The sequence below is a fragment of the Colobus angolensis genome, unplaced genomic scaffold (assembly GCF_000951035.1).
Source record: "Colobus angolensis palliatus isolate OR3802 unplaced genomic scaffold, Cang.pa_1.0 Scaffold259, whole genome shotgun sequence".
NCBI lineage: Eukaryota > Metazoa > Chordata > Mammalia > Primates > Cercopithecidae > Colobus > Colobus angolensis.
In genome coordinates this window covers 516,395-542,095 of record NW_012115810.1, presented here as the reverse complement: position 1 = coordinate 542,095, position 25,701 = coordinate 516,395, and the positions used below count along the sequence as shown (strand labels likewise).

Sequence of the window (25,701 nt, the reverse complement as noted above, 5' to 3'; positions counted from 1 at the left end):
ATGGCAAAGGCAGAAGAAAAAAAGTACACCTGGAAAATATGCAAACTACAAATCAACTGAAAAGTTTACTGCATCCGCTTCTTCAGGGTAAATGAAATGGGGGAACCTAAGGACTTCACAATGCTCCAGCTGCTCTGATTTTCATTTCTAACTATATTGAAAAGCTAGTTTTAGTACACTCATTGTTAATAGTCTAAATCTTCCTGTAGTAAGAAAAGGATTACATATACATTACACACATGTAAAATGCATAATCATTATATTGGCAAATGATATTAGTGCCTAGGCATAAATTATAAAGAGTACCTTAGAAAATGTTAAATGCTCTTATTTTAAACCAAAAATTTAGTAATAACGATAAATTATGTATTTTGTTGGCTTCAGCAGCAGCAATACTAACTAATGTGGACAGGCACATTGCTTGGATTGTATCTTTTCAACAACAACAACAACAACAACAAAATTTTGTAATTTCCTCCCTAACTGTGATACCAAATCAGTATCTTTAAAAGGAAATAGTTGATAATTGTTATAAGTATACATTTTAAGTTTTGCTCAATTTACTGGCAAACAGTTTTTGAAAATAAATGTGCATTCTATACATTCTGGAAGAAATCAGTTCTGCTTTTATTTCCTATGAGCGTCTACCTTTAGAATATTGTTACTCATTTCAAAATCGCTCAGCAGCAACAAATAATTATGCTTACAGAAGTTGTAATTTCTACTTAGCACAAGAGTAGATGTTTAAAAAATATATTCATAGTAAAATTGTACAGTAATTTGAGTCATGCTTATTAAACTAGAAAGCAATTTATAAAACGCAAATCAAACACAAAACAGTTACATTAAATATCACAAGGGTGGGCACGTTTTAAAATACACTTTACCTTGGATTGTTGGCAACATTTTAAGAATGCAGACTTAGTCTTGTATAGGAGACATTTCATTCAGTTATACTGGCTATGTAATACCTTCACAAAAGTAAAAATCAGAACATTTCTAGAAATGGAATACTTCACACACAAAAGAGAAATGTATTAGGTTATCCAATTCTACTCCAAAATGTTTATCATTTAGAATTTTAAAAATACACACATTTGGTGGTTATTTTTCTTCTTTCTCATGTAGCCACCCAGTGAGACTTCATGTTCTGAATTACAGATATTTTCTAACTTTTATGGTACTCACAGCATTTAATAGAAATGCATGCCTCCGGCAAGATTACCTTAAGCAATCTAATCGCGGTCACCCAGCACGTCCTGCTCTGCTCTTCTTCTGCACAGAGCATTTTCAGGTCTCGGGGCCCTCCCGCTTTGTTAGGCTAGAAGGCCACAGCACATTGTTTATCATTAATGCATATCTTGAAGGTAACACCTGTTGAAATAAAAGCCACTAAAATTCTCCTATATATAAGAGAAAGCTGTCTCTTTTCAAAAGAAATTAAAAGAAACTCAAGCTTACCTAAAAGGCTGAGGCTTGCTTTATTCATCTATCAAAATATTAAGCCTGTACCTTAAAGCAGAATCCATAGTTAGTCGGTGCTCCATGTTTTTTTTTGCCTGCCAGTGACACATAAATATCACTATTGCCAAATTCGCTGAAAAACTGCAAATGCCGCGGTTCCTTAAAAAAAAAAAAAGTATTGAAACTGATACATATTTTTGCATTATCTTTTTTGTTTGTTTATATTATATAATTGATACCTTGGGCAAAAACTTATGACTAGCAGAAGCTCAGTATGATGTCACAAAAATAAAAGGAGAAAAAGAAATCTAAGTTACTATATCTTTAATTAACCAGGAGCTGGATACAATTTTATTTAATTTGAGAAGTGAAAATTTTGTTTATAATTTAACTTCCAATAATATAAATAAAGTCCTGTTTTAAACTTCCGATTCTCTTTAACCACCATTTCAAGGAATCTGAGAGAGAAAAAAGTTAGCAAAGATTGGCTTTTGGAAATGTATTCCTCATCCAGCTTTCAAATAATGGTAGCTCAACAAAGGGGAGAAGGTTGGCTTGAGCTTCCATAGCCATTAGAGAAGATAAAAGAGAACAAGACAATGATTCCTGCTTCATTCACACACAGTCATCCCTCACATTTGTGTACAGTGGAACACACCACAGGAAGCAGCAACTGCAGGAATCTCTAACTTTACAAAAGGAAAGAAAGAAAGTCTGTACAGATAGATGAGTTCAGGGAAATTAGCTGGCAGAGGAATGTTTCTGATTTTCAACACAAAGTGGAATCATGAACAGCTATTTCTTCTCTGGGAAATCCATGAGATTTAAAACTGGTCATGGGAAATCACTAGGTCATATTACTCTGTGATAGGTTAATAACTTGGAGAAGTGCTTAATTCTGAGGTTGAATGTATAATCAAAACTGACCAAAACGCATTTGTTCTCTAAAACCTTGCTGCTAGGAGTGTGGTCTCAGACCAGCAGCATCAGTATCACCTGGGAGGTTGTTAGAAATGCAAACTTTCAGGGCTCATCCCAGACCTCCTGAATCAGTATCTGCATTTTAACAAGATCCCAGGTGATTCATAAGCACTAACATTTGAGAAGCAGTGGAAAAAAAAAAAAAAAAGAAAAAGCACCCCACAGAAGAACACTGAGCAAAACAGGCAACCCCGCTCAAATCCAAAAACCAAAAGAACCTTTCATTGTCATTTACCGGTGTTACTCCACCTCTGATAACTGGGAGACCAAGAGTTTCTCTGTACATTACTGTTCTTAAGCATTTTAATCTAACGAATGACTGTAGTTTCTAACACCATTGGAGAATAAGACAGGAAAGAAAATTGTTTTAAAAAGACCCTGAATAGGACCCTTGGTAAAAGGTAGGAGGAAAGAGAAAGGTACACTTATTTCTATGGCTTTAAAAATCTTATTCCTTGATAGAAACTAATTTGCTGGTAAAAATGTTTGATATCTATGAAGATGGAATAAAACCATCCCTGTCCACTGATGCTGTAGAAGTCAATATAGTTCAGTTATTCAAAGGAGAGTAAAAGGTAGCTCGAGAAACACTGGAAGGCAGTAAGATTATGATGAGTTTTCTTCTCTTGATTGATTTTTGTTCCATCACTGCAGACATGCTAAGGCTTACTGGCACTACAAGGCTATGAAGTCGAACTGGCATGGTTAGCAAAATATAAGTATGTGTACATTTGTACATCTTCCCACGTGTACGGACATGGGGAGGTGGAGAGAAGGGTATTTCGAGATTTCTCTGTAAATATATTCCTGACCACATTTTTAAGGCTTGCAGCAGTGGTCAACTAAATTTAGAACTAAAACCAATCAAGACCTCCTCAGAGAAAAGGATAGGAAATGGTCTCATTGCCAGGTAGAAATGCCATATATGACATTAGGAGGGGCAGAGCAAGATGGCTGAACAGAAGGCTCTATCTATCCTCCCCACAGTAGGAACACCAAATTTAACATCTACACCAAAAAAAAAAAAAAAGCACCTTCCTAAGAACAGAACCAAATCAGATGAGCACTAACAGTACCTGGTTTTAGAGGGGAGCCCACTATCATGTCATGAAGGTTGAGTCTCAGTCCTGGTGCATTCACCCAAGATGACTGGAGAGCCCTTAGGCCTTAAGTGAACATCAGCAGTCCCCAGCAGTACTCCCTGTGGTCTTCATATCACTGAAAGAGGCACTGAAGGAGGTAGCAAAGACTGTCTTAAATTGTCAGCACCTCCCCTCTCCTGTTCCTCAGCAGGAGAAAGAATCTGTGTACTTGGGAGAGGGCGAGCTCAGTAACTGTGAGACTTTGCATTGAACTCGGTGCTGCCCTGTCACAGTGGAAAGCAAAACTGGACTGAACTCAGCTGACACCTACCCATAGAGGGAGGATTTAGAGCAGCCCTAACCAGAGGGGAACTGCCCATCCTAGCAGTTAGAACTCGAGTTCTGGCAAGCCTTGCAACTGGAGACTAAACTACTCTGTGGCCCTAAATAGACATGAAAGGCAGTCTAGGCTGCAAGGACTGCAACTTCTAGGCAAGTCCTAGTGATGAGCTGGGCTTGGAAGCCATGCACTTGGAGGGCACACAAGCTAGTGAGTAACAGCTGCAGTGGCTACAGGAGTCCTTGCACTACCCTTCCCACAACCCCAGGCAGCACAGCTCGTGGCTCCGAAAAGAGATCCCTTCCTTCCCCTTGAGAGGAGAGGGAAGAGTAGAGAGGATTCTGTCTTACATCTCGGATACCAGCTTAACCACAGCAGGACAGGGCACCAGTCAGGGTTGTGAGGCCCCCATCCAGAAGGTAGCTCCCAGATGACATTGTTAGACACACCCTGAGCCAGAAGGGAACCCACTGCCTTGAAGGGAAAAACCTGGTCCTGGCAGGATCTATCACCTGCTGACTAAGAGATCTTGGGCCCTGAATAACCTGCAGTGATACCCAGGTAGTAATCCAGGGGACTTGGATGAGACCCTAAGATATATCCTAAGATATGCTGGCTTCAGGTGAAACCCAGCACATTTCCAGTTGTGGTGACTATGGTGAGAGATTCCTTCTGCTTGAGAAAAACAGAGGGAAAAATAAAGGAGACTTTGTCTTGTATGTTCGATTCCAGCTCGGCCACAGATGGGTAGAGCACTGGGATGGTTCTGAGGGCTCCCTAGTTCTGGGCGCCAGCTCTTGGATGATATTTCTGAACATGTTCTGAGTCAGAGGGGAGTCCACTACCATGAAGGGTGAGTCCCAGACCTGGTGGCATTCACCACAAGATGACTGAAGAGCCCTTGGGCCTCAGATGAACATCAGCAGTCCCTAGCAGTACCCCCTGGGGACTTGTAGTAATAGTGACCATGGGGTGAGGCTCCTCCGCCAGTGAAAAGTGAGGGGAAGAGTGGGAAGGACTGCATCTCGTGGTTTGAGTGCCAGCTAAGGCACAGTAGAATGGAACAGGTAGATTTCCAAGGTTTTTTGTTTGTTTGTTTGTTTTTGTTTTTTGAGACAGAGTTTTGCTCTTGTTGCCCAGGCTGGAAGGCAATGGCGTGATCTTGGCTCACTGCAACCTCCGCCTCCTAGGTTTAAGTGACTCTCCTGCCTCAGCCTCCCAAGTAGCTGGGATTACGGGCTTTTGTCACCACGCCTGGCTAATTTTTGTATTTTTAGTAGAGATGGGGATTCACCATGTTGGCCAGGCTGGTCTCTAACTCCTGACCTCAGGTAATCCACCCGCCTCAGCCTCCCAAAGTGCTGTGATTACAGGTGTGAGCCACCACACCTGGCTGATTTCCAAGGTTTTTGGCTATAGTCCCTGGCTCCCAGATGGCATCTTGAGACCAACCCAGGGACTGGGGGAACTTGCTGCCCTGAGGGAAAGACACAAGCCTGGCAGGCTTCACTACGTGCTGACTGTAGAGATCCAGGGCCTTGAGTAAACATAGATGGTAGCCAGGTAGTGGCTCATGAAGCATTATACCACAAGGAAATACGTGCACACACATAAGACCCGCACGCAAGAACAGCAACAAAGGAAAACTGTGTATGGGGGAAAGAAGGAAGCTATACAAGAACAGCTGGGGGAAAATATGGGAAAAAGTCAAGTATAACTATTTTCCAGCTCCATATCTCCTATTAAGACCATTATGCAAACATCTGGTCGCCATCATCAGCTGTTATGAGCATTGCCATTTGTTGGCTTCATCCTCAATAAAACATATCCAGAACTGAGATTGCTATTTGTCTTCTAAGAGAGTTACCTTCTAGCAAATATGCTATTCCTGTTTATTTTTATTTTCTATTTCTTAATTTTCTTTTATCTTTAAGAACATTTTTAACTGCTTCCTCTTCTTTGATATCAATCAGCCACACAAATCTGGCCTTTTGCCATTTAATCTTGTGGCCATTCTTTTATTCTCCCCTCTACTGCTTGTCCTAGGTTAGACCCCATCGCTTCCACCTGGATTAATGAAATGATCATCTAATTAGCATCTGTGTCTATAATCAATTCCCTCTCTCTCTACTTCTCTCTCTCTCTCTTTCCCTTCCACTCCTCCCTCTCTGCCTCCTTTGCCTTCTTCCCTTCAATCTCTTTCTCTCTCTTTCAATCTCTCTCTCCTTGATCTTTTAAGCTCCCTGTGACCAAACTAATCTCAAGATACTCTTTTGGTAATTTCACTCCCTTGTTCAAACATTTCAATGGCTTTCCGTAATGGGTTGAATAGTAACCCCCTCAAATATACCCATGCCCTAATGCCAGGAAATTGTAAATGTAACCTTAATTGAGAAAAAGGGTCACTAAAGATATAATTAAGTTAAGGATCTTGAGATGAGATTATTCTAGATTATTCAGGTGGGCCCAAAATCCAATGACATGTGTTGTTATAAGAGACATACAGAGAGGAAGGGAGAAGGCCATGTGAATACAAAGGCAGAGACTGGAATAAATCAAGCCATGGGGCATCTGAAGTCATAACTAGCCAAGACAGAAAATCCTAACAAAAATGCAAAAGATCACATAACAAGAATGGAAAAGAAGTAGTCAAATAAATAATGGATGTACATTTCTAGTATGAAAAAAAGATGAGTTTTCAGATTGAATGTGTGTGCTAAGAATCAAGCAAGATTTAGCAGACTATATTTTGACACACCTAGTAATATAGCAGGGAAATTACTGCACGCCAGTGTTTATAAGAATGTTTGAAAAATTGCTAGAGAAAAAAGACAGTTTAACCATAAAGAAGCAACGGTGCTTTCACTGACAACTATAGATGCATGAAAATAGAATAACAATAATCACCCATAAAAACTCTCAAAAGAATTTTTACTTGAAAGACATCAATGCATTGAATAAAATGTCAACACTTACATGCCAAAGACTATATAATATAATGGACATAGACTAGACACAGAAAACAGACAGAACCGTAGAATACATATGTATGTTTAAGTGATAATGTATGTGCATATGAACTTCTGCACATGTATATCTGTGTAACCATTACATAGGTAAACATATAAGTATATAGATAAATATATCTATTCATCCCTGATGACAGCATCATAACTTCCTCTAGGAATTTACAATATATATAAGGAAAAAAAATAACACACACAAAATAAAGAGAAGTAAAGGAACAGGAGGCAGGATTAACTTGCAGCTCCCACTCTGGTGGGCAGAATAGCATGAGGAGACTCACATTGTCAACTTTTGCTCCAAGAACTACCACAGGAACATACAAGGAAAGCCAAGAGAATCCACAGACCCTTTGAAGGAAATGGATTGCTACTGCAGGGCCCCCAGAAGACAGCCAAAAAACTGTGAGTACCCAAACTGTGAAAAGGGGGATCAACCACCCCTGAACACACACCCTCACTGGGGAACCTGAAGGTCCAGATCACAGGAAAAGGATATGACATTACCTACAGCTGAGACAAATTCAGAGTTGAGCAAAATACAGAGTAGAAAAAGCAGCAGGAAAAGCCTGTGGGCACTCTTGGTCCCCGGGGAAGCCTTTTCTGACTGTCTCACAGGGGTCCCTGGGGAGGGCTGCCAGAGGAACTTGGAAAAGACTACAGAAAGAAGGAAACTTCCAGCTGAACTTTGTAACAGTTTCAACTGACTCAATGTTTCCTAGACAGAACCTGGGGGAGGCGGTGAATCAGGAGTGCAAACACAGTACAGAAGCCATGGCAGGCCGGGAGGTGCAAAACCTGAAAGCCTTGCTTGCTTTCTCAGTTAGGAGGCTGGTAGCCTGGGGCAAGTTCTCAGCCCTGTTCACCTGCTGCCTGGAAAAATACTTAGTGCTGTTGGTGGGGCATGGTGGGAGCTAACCTGAACTTCTGGGCTAGAGAGGAGCTGCATGAGGCCTGTAACTGCCAGTTTTCCACCACTTCTCTGGTGACCTACTGTATGATGCAGCAGAGGCAGCCATAATTCCCCTAGGAACATAACTCCATTGGCCTGAGGACCACACCTCCATCCCCTACAGCAGCCGCAGCAAGCCCTGCCCAAGGAGAGTCTGAGCTCAGACATGCCTAACCCTGCCCCACCTGATGGTCTCTCTCTACCTGCTCTGGTAGCCAAAGACAAAGGACATAATCTTTTGGCAGCTCCAGGGCACCATCCACCACCTGATCTTCCCTGTAATACTGCAGCTGATATGCTCTTGACAGCACCAACTCTGAGTTGGAGGCCAACCAACACAAAACTAGCACAATAAACAAAACCACAACTAAGGACCCTCACAGAGTCCACTTCACTCCCCTGCCGCCTTCACTGGAGCAGGTGCTGGTATCCACGGCTGAGAGACCTGTGTTCACATCACAGAACTCTCTGCAGACACTCCAGTACCAGCCCAAGGCGCGGTGGTAGCTCCAGTGGGTGGCTAGATCCAAAAAAGAAGTAACAATCACTGCAGTTTGGCTCTCAGGAAGCCACACCCCTAGGGGAAGAGGGAGAGCACCCCGTTAAGGGAGCACCCCGTGGGACAAAAGAATCCGAATAGCAGCACTTCAGCCCCAAATCTATCTTCTGACATAGCATACCCAAATGAGAAGGAACCAGAAAAACAATATTGGTAATATGACAAAACAAGGTTATTTCATACCCCTAAAAGATCACACTAGCTCTCCAGCAATGGATCCAAACCAATAAGAAACCTCTGAATTGTCAGAAAAAGAATTTAGAAGATTGATTATTAAGCTCATCATGAAGGCACCAGAGAAAGGTGAAGTTCAACTTAGTGAAAAAAAAAATGATACAAGATATGAAGGGAAAAATCTTCAGTGAAATAAATAGCATGAATAAAAAACAATCACAATTTTTCGAAATAAAGAACACACTAAGAGAAATGCTCTGGAAAGTCTCAACAATATAATCAAATGAGTAGAAGAAAGAACTTCAGAGCTCAAAGTCAAGGCTTTCAACTTAGTCCAACAAAGACAAAAAAAAAAAAAAAAAAAGAATTTAAAAGATGAACAAAGCCTCCAAGAAGTTTGAGATTATGTTAAATGACCAAACCTAAGAACTGGTATTCCCGAGGAAGAAAAGAAATCTAAAAGTTTGGAAAACATATTTGAGGGAATCATCAAAGAAAACTTCCCCAGCCTGCTATAGATCTAGACATCCAAATACAAGAAACTCAAAGAACACCTGGGAAATTAATCACAAAAATCATCACCTAGGGAAATAGTCATCAGGTTATCCAAAGCGAAGTCAAAGGAAAAAAATCTTAAGAGCTCTGAGGTAAAAGCATCAGGTAACCTATAAAAGAAAATCTACCATGATAGTGTGCACCTGTAATTCCAGCTACTTGAGAGGCTAAGGCAGGAGAATCACTTGAACCTGGGAGGCGGAGGTTGCAGTGAGCCAAGATCACACCACTGCACTTTAGCCTGGCAACAGGGTGAGACTCAAAGAAAAAGAAAAAAAAAAGAGAAGATCTACCAGATTAATAGCAGATTTCTCAGCAGAAATACTACAGGCTAGAAGGGATTGGGGCCCTATCTTTAGTCTTCTTAAACAAAATAATTATCAGCCAAAAATTTTGTATCCAGTGAAACTAAGCAGTCTTTTCCAGACAACAAATGCTGAAAAAATTCTCCACTACCAGGCCAGGACTGCAAGAGCTGCTAAAAGGAGCTCTAAATCTTGAAACAAATCCTCAAAATACACCAAAATAGAACCTCTTTAAAGAATAAATCTCAGTATTTTGGGAGGCCAAGGTGGGTGGATCACTTGAGGGCAGAATTTTGAGACCAGCCTGGCTAACATGGTGAAACCCTGTCTCTACTAAAAATACATAAATTAGACTGGCATGGTGGTCCTTGCCTGTAATCCCAGCTACTTGGGAGGCTGAGGCAGAAGAATCACTTGAACCCGGGAGACGGAGGTTGCATGAGCCGAGATGGTGCCCCTACACTCCAGCCTGGGTGACAGAGCAAGACTCCATCTGTATTAGTCTGTTTTCATGCTGCTGATAAAGACATACTTTATCAGCATGAGACTGGGAAATTTATAAAAGAAAAAGGTTTAATGGATTCACAGTTCCTCATGGCTGGGGAGGCCTCACAATCACAGCAGAAGGTGAAAGGCACATCTCACATGGCAGTAGACAAGAAAACTTGTGCAGGGAAACTCCCCTTTATAAAACCATCAGATCTTGTGAGATTTATTCACTATCACGAGAATAGCATGGGAATGACCTGCTCTCATGATTCAGTTATCTCCCACCGGGTCCCACACACAGCACGTGGGAATTATGACAGTACAATTCAAGACAAGATTTGGGTGGGGACACAGCCAAACCATATCACCATCTTACAAAAAAAAGAATAAACCTCACAGCTCACAAGACCTATAAAACAAAAACACAATGAAAAAAGAAACAAGGTATTCAGGCAACAAATAGCACAATGAATAGAATAATAGCTCAGTACCTCACATCTCAATACTAACATTGACTGTAAATGGCCTAAATGTTCCACTTAAAAGATACAGAATGGAAGAATAAATAAGAATTCACCAACCAAGTATCTGCTATCTTCAAGAGACTCATGTAACATATAAGGACTCACATAAACTTAAGGTAAAGGGGTGGAAAAGACATTCCATGCAAATGGACACCAAAAGAGAGCAGGAATAGCTATTCTTATGTCAGACAAAACAGATTTTAAAGCAACAGCAGTTACATTATATAATGATAAAGGGAATTGTCCAGTAGGAAAAACTCACAGTCCTAAATATATATATGCATCTAATCCTGGCGCTCCCAAATCTATAAAACAATTTCTATTAGACATAAAGAAATGAGATAGACAGCAACACAATAATAGTGGGGAATTTTAATACTCCACTAACAGCACTAGGCAGATCATTAAGACAGAAGGTCAACAAAGAAACAATGGATTAAACTATACCTTAAAACAAATGAACTTAACAGATATTTACTGAACATTCTATCCAATAACTATATTCTATATATTCTAATATATGAATAGAATATACATTCTATATATTCTATATATACAGAATAACTATATATTCTATAACATGAATAGAATATATATTCTATTCATCAGCACACAGAACATTCTCCAAGATAGACCATATGATATGCCACAAAACAAGTCTCAATAAATTTTTTAAAATTGAAATTATTTCAAGTACTCTCTCAGAACACAGCGTAATAAATTGGAAATCACTCCAAAAGGAAACCTCAAAATCATGCAAATAAATGGAAATTAAATAACCTGCTCCTGAATGATTGTTAGGTCAACAATGAAATCAAGATGGAAATTAAAAAAATTATTTCAACTGAACAATGATAGTGACACAACCTATCAAAACATCTGGGATACAGGAGAGGCAGTGCTAAGAGGAAAGTTCATAGCCTTAAATGCCTACATCAGAAAGTCTACAAGAGCACAAATAGGCAACCTAAGGTCACACCTCAAGGAACTAGAGAAACAAGAACAAACCAAACCCAAACTCAGCAGAAGAAAAGAAATAACAAAGATCAGAGCAGAATTAAATACGATTAAAACAAATATAACAATACAAAAGATAAATGAAATAAAAAGCTGTTTCTTTGTAAAGATAAGTAAAATTGATAAACCATTAACCAAGATTAACCAAGAAAAGAAGAGAGAAGATCCAAGTAAGGTCAATTAGAAAAGAAACAGGAGATATTACAACCAATACCAGAGAAATACAAAAGATCATTCAAGGCTACTATGAACACCTTTATGCACATAAACTAGAAAACCTAGAGAAGATGGATAAATTTCTGGAAAGATAACCCTCCTAGATTAAACCAGGAAGACACAGAAACTCTGAACAGACCAATAACAAGTAGTGAGATTGAAATTGTAATAAAAGAAATTACCAAAAAAAAAAGTCCAGGACCAGATGGATTCACAGCTAAATTCTATCAGACATTCAAAGAAGAATTGGTACTAATCCTATTGACACTATTGCACAAGACAGAGAAAGAGGGAATCACCCCTATATTATTCTATGAAGCCAGTATAACCCTAATACTAAAACCAGGAAGGGACATAACAAGAAAAGAAAACTACAGACCAATATCCCTGATGAACATAGATGTAAAAATCCTTAACAAAATACTAGCTAACTGAATCTAATGGCATATTGAAAAGATAATCCACCATGATGAAGTGGGTTATATATCAGAGATGGAGGGATAATTTAACAAATGCAAGTCAATAAATGTGATACACCACATAAACAGAATTTAGAACAAAAATCACATGATCATCTCAATAGATGCAAAAAATGCATTAGACAAAATCCAGCAACACTTTATGATTAAAACTTTCAGCAAAATTGGCATAGAAGGGACATACCTTAAAGTAATAAAAGTCATCTATGGCAAACCCACAGCCAACATTATATTGAATGGGGAAATGTTGAAAGCATTCCCCCTGACAACTGAAACAAGAAATGGATGCTCACTCTCACCAGTTCTATTCAACATAGTACTGGATGTCCTAGCCAGAGCAATCAGACAAGAAAAAGAAATAAAGGGCGTCTAAACTGGTAAAGAAGAAGTCAAACTGTCATTGTTTACAGATTATATGATCGTATACCTAGAAAACCCTAAAGACTCCCCCAAAAAATTCCTAGAACTGATAAATGAATTAAGCAAAGCTTCAGGATACAAAATTAATGTACACAAATCAATAGCTCTGTTATATACCAACAGTGACCAAGCTGAGAATCAAATCAAGAACTCAACCCCTTTTGCAATAGCTGTAAAAGATAAAACAAAATACTTAAGGATATACCTAACCAAGAAGGTGAAAGAACTCTACAAGGAAAACTACAAAACATTGCTGAAAGAAGTCATGGATGACACAAACAAATGGAAACACATCCCATGCTCATGGATGGATATAATCAATATTTTGAAAATGACCATACTGCCAAAAGCAATCTATAAATTCAATGCAATTCTTATCAAAATACTATCATCATTCTTGACAGAACTAGAAAAAAAAAATCCTAAAATTTACATGGAACCAAAAAAGAGCCTGCAAAGCCAAAATAAGACTAAGCAAAAAGAACAAACCTGGAGGCATCACATTACCCAACTTCAAACTATACTACAAGGCCATAGTCAGTGAAACAGCAAGGTACTGGTATAAAAATAGGCACACAGACGAATGGAACAGAATAGGTAACAGAGAAATAAAGCCAGATACTTACAGCCAAGTGGTCTTTGACAAAGCAAACAAACAAACAAACAAACCAAAAAGTGGGAAAAAGGACACTCTAGTCAACAAATGGTGCTGGGATAATTGGCAAGTCACATGTAGAAGAATGAATGTGGATCCTTATCTCTGTCCTTATACAAAAATCAATTCAAGATGGATCAAAGACTTAAATCTAAGACCTGAAACCACAAAAGTTTCTATAAGATAACATCAGAAAAACCCTTCTAGATATTGGCTTAGCGAAAGACTTCCTGACTAAGAACCCAAAATCAAATGAAACAAAAACAAAGATAAATAGATAGGACTTAATTAAACGAAAAGCTTCTGCACAGCAAAAGAAACACTCAACAGAGTAAACAGACAACTCACAGAGCAGGAGAAAATATTTGCAATTTCTAAATCTGACAAAAGACAAATATCCAGAATCTACAAGGAACTCAAACAAATCGGCAAGAAAAAAACAATCCCATCAAAAAGTAGGCTAGGGACATCAATAAAAACTCTCAAAAGAAGATATACAGGTGGTCAACAAACATATGAGAAAAATACTCAACATCACTAATGATCAAGAGAATGCAAATCAAAATCACAATGTGATGCCACCTTACTCCTGCAAGAATGGCCATAATCAAAAAAACCAAACAACAGTAGATATTGGTGTGGATCTGGTGAAAAGGGAATGCTTTCATGCTGTTGGTGGGAATGTAAACTAGTACAACCATTTTGGAAAACAGTGTGGAGATTCCTTAAAGAACTAAAAGTAGAACTACCTTTTGATCCAGCAATCCCACTACTGGGTATCTTCCCAGAGGAAGTCATTATATGAAAAAGATACTTGCACATGCATGTTTATAGCAGCACAATTCACAATTGCAAAAATATGGAACCAGCCCAAATCCCCATCAATCAATGAGTGGATAAAGAAATTGTGAGATACATAGATAGATAGATAGATAGATAGATAGATAGATAGATAGATAGATAGATAGATAGATAGACAGACAGACCGACCATGGAACCATAAAAAGGAATGAAATAATGGCATTCCCAGCTGCCTGGATGGAACTGCAGACCATTATTCTACGTGAAGTAATTCAGGAATGTAAAATCAAAAATCGTATGTTCTCACCCTAAGTGGGAGCTAAGCTATGAGAATGCAAAGGAATAAGAATGATACAATGGACTTTGGGGACTCGGGGGAAAAGGTGGGATGGGGATGAAGGATAAAAGACTATACAATGAGTAGTGTACTCTGCTTGTTGATGGGTGCAACAAACTCTCAGAAATCACCACTAAAGAACTTACTCATATAATCAAACACTTCCTGTTCCTTACAAACCTCTTGAAATAAATATATCAATCAATAATAAAAAAGCAATAAATGACTCAGATGAAACATTTTATTAACTGTTCTATTATTAACTGTTCTGTTCTGTTGATGTTGATCAACAGAGGTTCAGAAGTAGAAAAGATCAGCAGTATGACCTGGGGTAAAAAGAAAAGGTATACACTACATCAGGCTTCAAACTCTGCAGCCAAGGATGAGGAGAAAGGAGTGAATTCAGAGTGAGCACAAAGGAGTAACATATGTTATACTGAAATAAGAGTATCCAGACTCCATCAAAGATACTACATTGAAACCAGTGTGAAGTAAAACTGAGTAGTTAGTGTTTAAATAACCAAGGCAGATGTTTTAAATAAAAAAAAATCAAAGACCAACCTTTAACATCAAGTAATAAAATAATAAATACAGCAAAGTAAATATGTTTTAACTTACAGCTTAATAGGTCATTCATAACACATCCTGGATACTTCAATTTACCTTTGATGTCCCTTTAGTAGAAAAATATAAACCAGATCTTCTTAGAAAAAAGTAAATTTTTTTCCAAGACTTCTTTCCCTGTTCTTTCGCATGTAAGAAACCATGAATTTCAGGGTATGTGCTTGAACTCAGAAACATCTGAAAGAAAATTTACATATTTTCAAACTATGATTAAATGAATGATATGGTAACCTTATACTAATCATATTAAGATTTCAAATATAAACATGTAAAAATCACACAGGATCATAACATGTAACATTACGGTAATTAACTGTGTGTGTGTTTTGATAGTCCTTGGTGTCTCTCTCCGTCTCTCTCTCTCTCTCTCTCTCTCTCTCTCTCTCTCTATCTCTGTGTGTGTATACACACACACATACACACACAGAAAATAAATCAGAGTCTTTTAAAAACCTGAGATGTTTTAAATGAAAATGAGTTCACAAAATATACATTCTAAGTGATAGTACGTAGTTATCTAACTACCAAAATTATCAGCTAATTGAATGTCCATTCAAAAAGTTGGACGTCATCCACAGCGTTAAGTCCTGATATACTTTTCATTGTTTTCCGTGGTTTTCCCTGAGATTACAGGTTTACCTATTAACTTCATTATGGTATAAGTAAGACCAGAATGCTGACTTCAATTGGGAAGCAGGAAGTTGAGCCAAGTTCACCTCCTTGAGGAGGATAAAGCAAATAAAACTATCTCTTGTTTGTCATCTATGGTTCTCAGTTGTGGGTGAATGTGGTAGGTCATGTTTTCAAAAGAGGACGGCAACAATGTCTTCCATCCCACATGCTCTTCTGCAATGTCATCTTGCCCCTGAATCACAAAAAGGTAGAGTCTTTCTCCACTCCCTTGAATGTGAGCAAGCCTCTCATTGCTTTGACCCATACAATATGTGGAAGTGACCCTTTGCCAGTTCTAGGTGTAGTACAACTAGCCTGGTGCTTTTCATGACTTGGCCCTTGGAATCCAGCTGTCACATAAGAAATGTGACTACCATGAGACCATCACAGGTAAGAAGCCCAATACAACTGGAAGAGCCCTACAGGATGAGACACCATGAGACAGACAGAGAGAGAGAGAAAGTGGGGGGAAACATGGGAGAGAGAGAGAGACACCAAGGAGTCAAAGGACATGCAGTCAAAAAACTGTCTTAGAAGGGGATCCTCAATCCCCAGCACTGAGTCAATGTGCCTCAGAGATGACCCACCCACCTAGACTCTTCCCAGATGCTTGTCCCACAAATTGTTGGCAAAATGTAAATGGGTACTTTAAACCACAAAGGCTTGGAATAGTTTGTTCCATGGTAATAATTAATTGAGACAGTGGGCATGTGTTGGTCAAGAAAATGACAATGAAAAGGAATAGCTCAACTGAGTGGTTGTGCTCAGCATCCTTAATAAGACAGTGGAAATGCATTAGTGTCTCATTAAAAAAAAAGAAAGTAGAAATTCCTCCGAATAAACAAATGGAAAACATTTGAAATAAGGGAATTTATTAACTAAAATAACGTAACACATTTTAAAAGGCTACTCAAGGAAATGCTGATAGTAGATATTTATGTTTTTTAAAGTAAATTACTAAAAGAAATTTAATTTAATGAGCCACAGATATTAATTAATTGACATGCAAAACAGGCAAGTAGGTTTTTTAGTTTGAGTGCTTTCCAAGTTATTAAACCAAACCAATTAAATTTTAAAAAGAGAGTCATAGAGGTCACACTAGAAAAAGAAGAAACCTTTTAAAAAGTGGAAACATTGCCTCAGTGGAGAGAAGAGGTCAGGGGCACATGCAGGACTATCTGATTCCAAAGCCTATGATTTTTCTTGTTTTTATAATTTAACATTAAAGCAATATAACTGTGCTATAGGAAGACTTGCAAAAGGAGGTGGAATAAAAACTCCATCCCACCACTGTGTTGTAATACAGTGGTGAAGCATTCAGAGGGCTGAGATCTGAAAGTCCTGGGGCACAGCTGCTGCTGCCATTTACCTAACATTTTGACGGGGTGTCTCTGTAAAAACCCAGGAGCACAGAAGCAGCTTTTAGAAAAATCTCTGGGGACTAATCATGTTTCAAAAATATTCTGAAGCACAAAAATGAAATATAACCTATTAAAAAGCCCACAGAAAAATCCATGATAGCTCTGCCAACCTAATATTTTTAAGGTCAAACAATACTGGAAATATTAAAAGTTGTCTTCATTAAAGATCAGGGAATACTGAGTGGGTTTGGGGACGCATGGGGCTGAGCTCAAACAGCAACCATTATAAAGACATTGCTCAACATTAACCTGTGAAAAACAACTGTAGAGCTTCTGATGTAAAATCTACAAATCTATCAAAAAATAAAATAACTGAAATTATTCATTTATTGTAACAACAATGTCTTTGAGCCATCCCCAGTTTGGAAGAAGTGAGTCCAATAGAAACAAAAATAAGGAGATTTTTAATTAGATAACTAGTCTTCTTAATTCAGCTAAGAATATTTCACAATTCTATGCAAGGATTTCCATAACAGCTATTACAAATGCTAGTGAATACATTTGCATCCTGTATCTTTTATCTCCTTTCATTTATTTGCTAAATATTTTGTTACAAATAGGATTGAGGGCATTTATTATGAAAGCTAATACTGAGTATCCATTGGTAAAATATCTGTATTTTACAAAGAATTATGATTTTTCTAAAGACTAACATAATATTTACACACACCACATAACAAAATTGCAAGTTTCCTTTTAAGACACACATTTTTAAATATGTAAAATCCTTTGACAATTGGCTAAAACTGGGAAGAAGAATGTTGGTAAAGAGCTTTATTGACTTAGGGCATTCTTTACCTGGGTGCTATTATTTTTAGTTTTACCTCCAGCAAAAAATATTAATAATAATTCAAGCATAACTTTTCAAAATCTGGGCATATAAAAAAAGGACTTTAAAGTTTTCCTTCATTATGCTATTATTTATATATTTTAATAAAAATATATTTACCTGCAAAATCTGTGTGGGGGATATTTCACCATTGGTTTCAGTTGCAAAAGATACCATATGCTCTGGAAAAAAATACTGTCAAAAAGACACAGTTAAATTATCACAAAATTCGTGCTAGAAAAGATTCAATTATGACCAATATAGTAATCAAAAGCAAAAGTTCTTTCAACTGGTGTGACTAAAATTCACCCAAAGTGCTTTTGAAAAGGTCCGTCCTTAGACTCTACTCATAGGTACCTTAATGAGAATGTCTGGAGTTGGGTGCAAAGATTAGCAAATGCCCCCACAAAATGCAGATGTGGATGGATTCAGGTATCCTGAGTTATAAAACACTGTCCTGAAGTCGACAATGTGCTTGCTCCCACATCTTCTTCCTGAGTCCTGCAACCAGTCTATCAGGTACAAATGGACTATCCATTCCATTTTACAAAGAAAAGGCTCATAGAAGTAGAGTTTAGAGTATGCCCAAGGTCATAGCCCACAACACAGTGGAGGTCAGGACTTAAACTGAGCTGGGGAGCTAAAAGTCCAGTTCTTGCTACCTACCATTTTTCCAAACTTTTTAATCATAAAATTTACCCAGGGCAGTTGTTTCAAACAGGAATTGCCAGGCCTCATTCCTGGAGTTTCTGATTCAGTAGGTCCGGGCAAGTCCTGGATTCTGTGTTTTTAATAAGCACTCTCCCCTCGGTAAATTTTATGATTAGACAAGTTTGGGAAAATATATTCTACTGTATTTCCTCTAGGACAGGGATTTTCAACAGCAGTTCTACTAACATTTTGATTTAATAATTCTGTGTTGAGGGGGCTCTCCTGCATATTATAGATGTTACAGTATTCCTATCCTCTGCTCACCAGCAGTCCTCCCCACCACCAGTTGTGGCAACCAAAACTGTGTCCAGACATTGTCAAACCACCCCCCAGTTAAGAACCACTGCAATAGTTCTACAAAACAAATGTCCAGCCTTGTTTAAATAAAAAAATAAAATAAAAAACAAGCATTGAACAGTATTTCTTTAAATATATCTTTTTAAATTCTTGATTTTAATAAAGACTCACAACAAGAAAACACTTTCCCTTCACATTTGAATTTATTTAATTTTTATTATGACTAATTTTCTTTGCCAAAGATCATCCTATTATGTTTCTATTAATAGGTTAAGATAAAAGAGAACGTGAGAGGTCTTTCAGGGTTTGAAAATATTCTATTATGGTGTGTATCATATATTTTTCATAAAGAATCATTTCAATCCAATTATCATCCAAAACTTAGTGTAAAAATATGCTTCAGCTTCAGAGACAAAAACAATTTAAAATAATGAGCCCAGAGGCTATTCTGACTTTTCTAGATCCCTAGTCTTCATTAGAATGTGACATACATTTATTTTCTTTTAAAGAGAACTACAATGAAAGTAGTATTTACTAGATAATGCACTGGTCTTTATCTCCTTTCTACTTAGTTAAAAAATTACTGCACTGGAAACAAAATAATTTTGGAACAGCAAGATTCATGTCAATCTTAATTTCTGGCTAAGTTATAACACTCTCAACAATCATTAGTCTGCTTTTACTTTAGAAAATCTATTTAAATTTCCCAAATTCTGTAGAAAGTGGTAAAGTATAATATTTTGCTTAACACTTGTTCTTAATCTGTTTGAGAACCTATAAAAATTCATTTCCCACATCAAATGTATAACTGTTTCCTTTTCACAAAAGGCAAAATTAGGTTTCCTAATACTTTTAAATTAAATAAACCAAATTCATCTCAATTCAGACTTTACCAATATGGTTTCAAAAACTTTTACACCTGTGTATCTGAACTTCTGTGTATAATGTTCACTAATCATTGTTAGCATGAGAAATGTGGGTATAATTTTAAAGGACCAGAGTCTTCATCTACAATTTACCAAACAGGACTGTATTTTATTTATAGTGACTATCTTTTTTGCATAAAATTTAACTGATTCATTTATTTTCCATAACTACTAATGGGGATTTCACTTACCATTGGGTTTTTAAAGAACTCATATTTGGCATAATTTTTTCTAAAGTATAGCTTGTTTTCTTCTTCTATCCCCCAGTTGGATAGCACTTCAATCACCAGTTCATGGTCTTCTATTGTTCTTTCTGTAAAGAATGTTTCAACGAGTATGTTGACAGATAGACAAATATACATATATACACACACACACAGACACATACAAACATATAACACGTATTACGCATCTTTATTAAACATAGCAGATTTCAACTTAATTATGAAATAGCCAGATTGATAAAATTTCTCATCAATATTCAATTTACTAATGTTCATTTTTATACCAAAGCAGACTGTTGTCTAAAAAGAAAACATGTATAAAATATCATAATATACTCTTTGTTATCTCAATTTCCTTTTCTTACTGTGTAAATAATATAAGCTTGATAACAAATCTGCATGAAGTATATGGGAGCTACTTTTTTCTCCAACTTACCATGGTGCCAAAATTAAAATATTTATTTCAAGGTTGAACAATTCACTTCATTAAGAGATGAAGAATTTTGACAGGTTCATGTGCATTTAAGACTGTCCAGACTAATCTGGATAGCTGAGAAAAATTAAAATAAATGCTTTAAAAGGAAAATTTTAATACAAGTAGATATAGGTATTTTTTTTAAGAAGCCCAATTCCTTGGGGCACTTTATTATTTCAAAGCTAATACTAAGGAAAATATATTTTGTAATAACAATGAAGATAATTAAGTAGGGTGGGAAGGCACTTGGCAGAAAAGGCATTTAAATGAAGTAAGCAAAGGCAATTGTAAAGAGGCGAATATAGCATGCAAAATTCCTATCTTTATAAGAAACTGTGAGGATGTTGACAGTAGTATTATTCATAATAGCCCCAAACTTGAAACTACCCAAATGCCCACTGATATGAGAATGAATAAGTAAATTATGTAAAAGCACACAGTGAAAATATACTACAACAACCCACAACAATATGGATACATATTGCATTTCCTGAACACAATATTTAATTAAATAATCCAGACACAGATAATGTATACTGCATGATTCTACTTACATAAGGTTCAAAACAGCAAAATTAATCTGTAGTGCTAGAAAGGGTTTTGGAGATACTAAGTAAGTGGGGGGCATGAAGGGAATCACTGGGGTGAGTATAACACTCTTTCTTGATCTTGGGGTTGGTTACTCTGGTATATGCAATATCTGAGAGTTCACTGAGTTGTGCACACTTGGTTTGTACACTTTTCTTAATGTATGCCATACTTCAATAAAAGGTGGAGAAAAGAAAAGAAACTGGAAATTACCAATGCAAAACAGGAAATGGAGAACAACCAAATAAGGAATATGGAAATTCTCTGCTGTTTTACTGCTTCTAGGATGTTTTTAAAAAGCATTTATGTCTCAGAAATTCAACATTCAGTAGTGATTTGTGACCTACAACACCCAAACTCTTGAAAGTAATATCATTCTTAAATAGACATTTATTCATCCAAAAGGAGATTCTCGTAGGAGTGTTCAATGAATATGGATGAGTTTAAGCTAAGTGTATGTCAACACTTGGGGTTCTATTACTAACTCTGATTGCTCCTTTTCTATCCCATTGACTGGCTCCACTAGCTCCTTCTCCTCCTACATCTCAGTCCCTGGTTCAACTCCTTTCTTTCTCCCCTATAAACTAATCCATTCTCACCTCTTCAACCAACTCATTTGTCAGGTTTTTTGAAGTGAAATCTCTGGCTATAATTGTTCTCACCCATGCTCCTGTCCTAACTGCTATACGGTCCACCACCACAAACACAGTGTGTCTAAAACCAAAGTCAAAATATGACACATAAAATTACCATAGGGGCCGGGCACGGTGGCTCAAGCCTGTAATCCCAGCACTTTGGGAGGCCGAGACGGGCGGATCACGAGGTCAGAAGATCGAGACCATCCTGGCTAACCCGGTGAAACCCCGTCTCTACTAAAAAAATACAAAAAACTAGCCGGGCGAGGCGGCGGGCGCCCGTAGTCCCAGCTGCTAGGGAGGCTGAGGCAGGAGAATGGCGTAAAGCCGGGAGGCGGAGCTTGCAGTGAGCTGAGATCCAGCCACTGTACTCCAGCCTGGGCGGCAGAGCGAGACTCCGTCTCAAAAAAAAAAAAAAAAAAAAAAAGAAATTACCATAGGATCCAGCAATTCCACTTCTGGCTATTTACTCAAAAGAATTGAAAGCAGGGACTCAAACAGAAATTTGTATACCAGTGTTCATAGCAGCATCATTCGCAATAGCCAAAAGGTGAAAACCTAAAGTCCACGTCCATGAACAATGTATAGATAACAAATGTGGTATACAGAGTACATACAATGGAATATTCAGCTTTAAAAAGGAATGTAATTCTGACACATGCTACAACATAGATGAACCTTGAAGCTATTATGCTAAGAGAAATAAGACAAATACAAAAGAACAAGTGCCGTATGATTCCACTTATACAAGGTACCTAGAATAATGAAATTCATAGAGACAGGAAGTAAAATGGGGGTTGCCAGGGGCTGGAGAGAGTAGGGAATGAGCAGTTATCGTTTAATTGATGCAGAGTTCCAGTATGAGAAAATTAAAATATTTTAGAGATTAATGGCCAGTCATGATGGTTGCACAATAATGTGAATTCATATAATGCCACTGAACTGTACATACACAAAATTTTAAATGGTACCAAAAAACTTTTTAAATTTAAAAATGAAACAAAGTCATCTACATTTTTCCCTTTCAAATGGCTTTTTCTTCCTAAATTATCCTATCTCCATTACTGTCATTTTTACCACACTCTCTCTAAAAAAGTAGAACTACAGCTCACCTTTGCAACTTTCTCTACCTCTACTCCAATATCTTCTACTCATGAAATTCTCAGATAGCAGGGATTCTTCCTCTGGGTGTCTCTCACACAACTAACAACCCCCACACCAGGTCCCACTGTCACCATTTCAATTTAGACCTTTGCCTTTTCTTGTTCAGCCTAACTAATCTTCAAACCTCTACTTTCTCATTCTTCTAATCCAACATGGACACTGATAGCATAGCAAACCTCCTAAAACATGTGTATGAATGTGAACCCTGCCCAAAAAGCTTGTCTGCTTCTGCTTGTTATAGATAAATTCATATAGTCTGGCAGTTAGTTATAACTTAGTCATTTGTTCATCCATTCGACAAATATTTGCTGAAGGTCCACAGTATGTCAAACACTCATCTTAGGGTGAAAAATTTTGTAGTGGAGAAGACAGTAACAAAATAACTGCCCTCATGAAGCTTTCATTCTAACGGGAATATGTGGATAATAAATAAAATGTGACTCATAAAAAGTGGTGGTCTTAGTCCATTTTTTGTTGCTATCAAGAAATACTGAGGTTGGGTGATTTATACAGAAGAGGGGTTTATTTGGCTCCTGGCTATACAGGAAGCATGGTAGCAGCACTTGCTTCTGGTGAGGCCTCAGGAAGCCTACAATCATGCGGGAAGGTGAAGGGGGAGCAGGTGTGTCACATGGCAAGTGACAGCAATAGACATGCCAGGCTCTTGAACAACCAGTTTTTGTGTGAATGAATAGAGTGAGAACTCACTCATTACCACAAGGATGGCACCAAGTCATTCACGAGGGATCTGCCTTCATGACCCAAACACCTCCCACTAGACCTACCTCCAACACTGGGGATCTCATTTCAACAGAAAATTTGGAGGGGCAAATATCTACCACAATAGTGGTGATAAACCTTACAGGGAAAAATAGAGCAGGGAAGAGAGAGAAAGTGCTGAGGACACAGGCGATAGGAACCCATTTTCAACAGCTTGTCAAGAGGGCCTCATTGAGAAGATAATGTTTGAACAGAGACCTAAAGGAGAAGAGGACAGGAGCCAAGCAGATAAAGAGGAGGAGTAAGAAAAAAAGCCCTTGAGGTGAGAGAAAGGCTAGTATGTTTGAAATACAGCCAGGAGGTTAGTGTGGCTAATGTTGAATGAGGAAAAGGGGTTATCCCAGGAAAAGAAGTTAAGGAAATAATGGTGATGAGATGATGAGTTGTAGAAAGCCCTGCAGTCTATATAGTAAGGATTTGGCTTTTCCTCTGTGTTAGATGGGAAGTCATTTTGAACACAGGAATAACACGAACTAACAAGTTACAATAGGATCACACTGTGGAGCAGAAACTGATTTTAAAAGGCTGAAAGCACAAAGCCCATTTGGTAGGCTATTGGAACTAACCCCATGAGAGATGATGCAGCTTAGATTAGCATGGTAGCAGTTGATGTGGTTAAAAAAAAAATACACAGAATCTTGATCTATTTTGAAGGTAGGGCCAACAGAATTTGCTGACAAATTGGATATGGAGTGAAAAAGAAAGTACTTGAGGAAGACGTCAAGGTTCTCAGCCTTAGCACTTGGAAGGACTGTGTTACCAGCAATAAGCTAGAAAAACTGCAAGACAATCAAAGTGGACAGACATCCAGTGATCACTGAGCTACCAAGTGGGAAGCGGCATTCTTAAAAATCTGTCTGTTGTGTACATGTACCCTAGAACTTAAAGTATAATAAAAAAAAAATCTGTCCTACTTCTGTTTACTTCTCATGTAAACTCAGCTGGTATTTCAAGATTATGAAACACAGGTACACATTATTAAATGCACTATGTGCTAAGCACTGTATCTGTATTCTTTGCAACTGCAGTGGGAGACAATTTCAAGATATCAATAAAGATGCTTGTTTATTTGCTTTGCCAACCTGTGTTTCCTTGGACCCATTACCTATCTCTACCTCTGAGAAAACACTATGAATTCTGCCCTCATACTACACTATAAAGAAAGGAAAAAATAGCAAAGAGGCATTTTGTTGGTTTTTTTTGAGCTTCACAGTAGATTTTATCTATTTTTGACAAATATAATTGTTTAGGAAGAAGCATGCCTAGCCAATCCTCCATTGTCATTTGTGGGGACCCACCCTCTGCCCTCTGAGAAAGGAGGCAGAGTTAAAGAGTGATTGAAGGAAACTGGTGGAGTGGAGACTGTGAGGGAGCTAGATGGTAACTGGATGGTGTGGGTCCCAAGTGACCCCACATTGTGGGGAAAAGAGAGATCAGACTGTGAAACTGAGGCAATTGCAGTAGTTGCTGATGCCCTTGCAAATCTTAACCCTGTCACTTTGGTTAAGACCATCTGAAGTACTAATATTGTAAATTTCATATTAATCCCTGTGTGCCTGTTCTGTCTGCTGTTAGTCTGCAGGTATACCCAACAGTTCCAAAGAGACAGTGACCATCGAGAAAGAGCCATGATGACAATGGTGGCTTTGTTGAAAAGAAAAGGGGGAAATGTGGGAAAAAGAGAGATCAGACTGTTACTGTGTCTATATAAAAAGAAGTAGACATAAGAGACTCCATTTTGTTCTGTATTTGAGATGCTGTTAATCTGTGACCCTACCCCCAACCCTGTCCTTGCAAGAGACATGTGCTGTGGTGACTCAAGGTTTAAAGGATTTGGGGCTGTGCAGGGTTGCTTTGTTAAACAAGTGCCTGAAGGCAGTATGCTTGTGAAAAGTCATCACCATTGTCTTAATCTCAAGTCCCCAGGGACATGTACACTGCCAAAGGTCTCAGGGACCTCTGCCTAGGAAAGCTAGGTATTG

At 38.0% G+C, this 25,701-nt stretch overlaps 1 protein-coding gene across 1 annotated transcript in view; it reads right to left on the bottom strand.

Moving 5' to 3' along the window:
• The window catches only part of GRB14 (growth factor receptor-bound protein 14), a 74,964-nt gene that overhangs the window by 14,433 nt on the left and 34,830 nt on the right, over window positions 1-25,701 (bottom strand). Inside the window, exons 3-7 of the mRNA XM_011947083.1 lie at window positions 20,045-20,166; window positions 18,040-18,114; window positions 15,037-15,174; window positions 1,513-1,623; window positions 1,226-1,321 (exon numbers count right to left, since the gene is read on the bottom strand). Coding sequence (XP_011802473.1) covers window positions 1,226-1,321; window positions 1,513-1,623; window positions 15,037-15,174; window positions 18,040-18,114; window positions 20,045-20,166 — 542 coding nt within the window. The remainder of the gene's footprint in view (window positions 1-1,225; window positions 1,322-1,512; window positions 1,624-15,036; window positions 15,175-18,039; window positions 18,115-20,044; window positions 20,167-25,701) is intronic.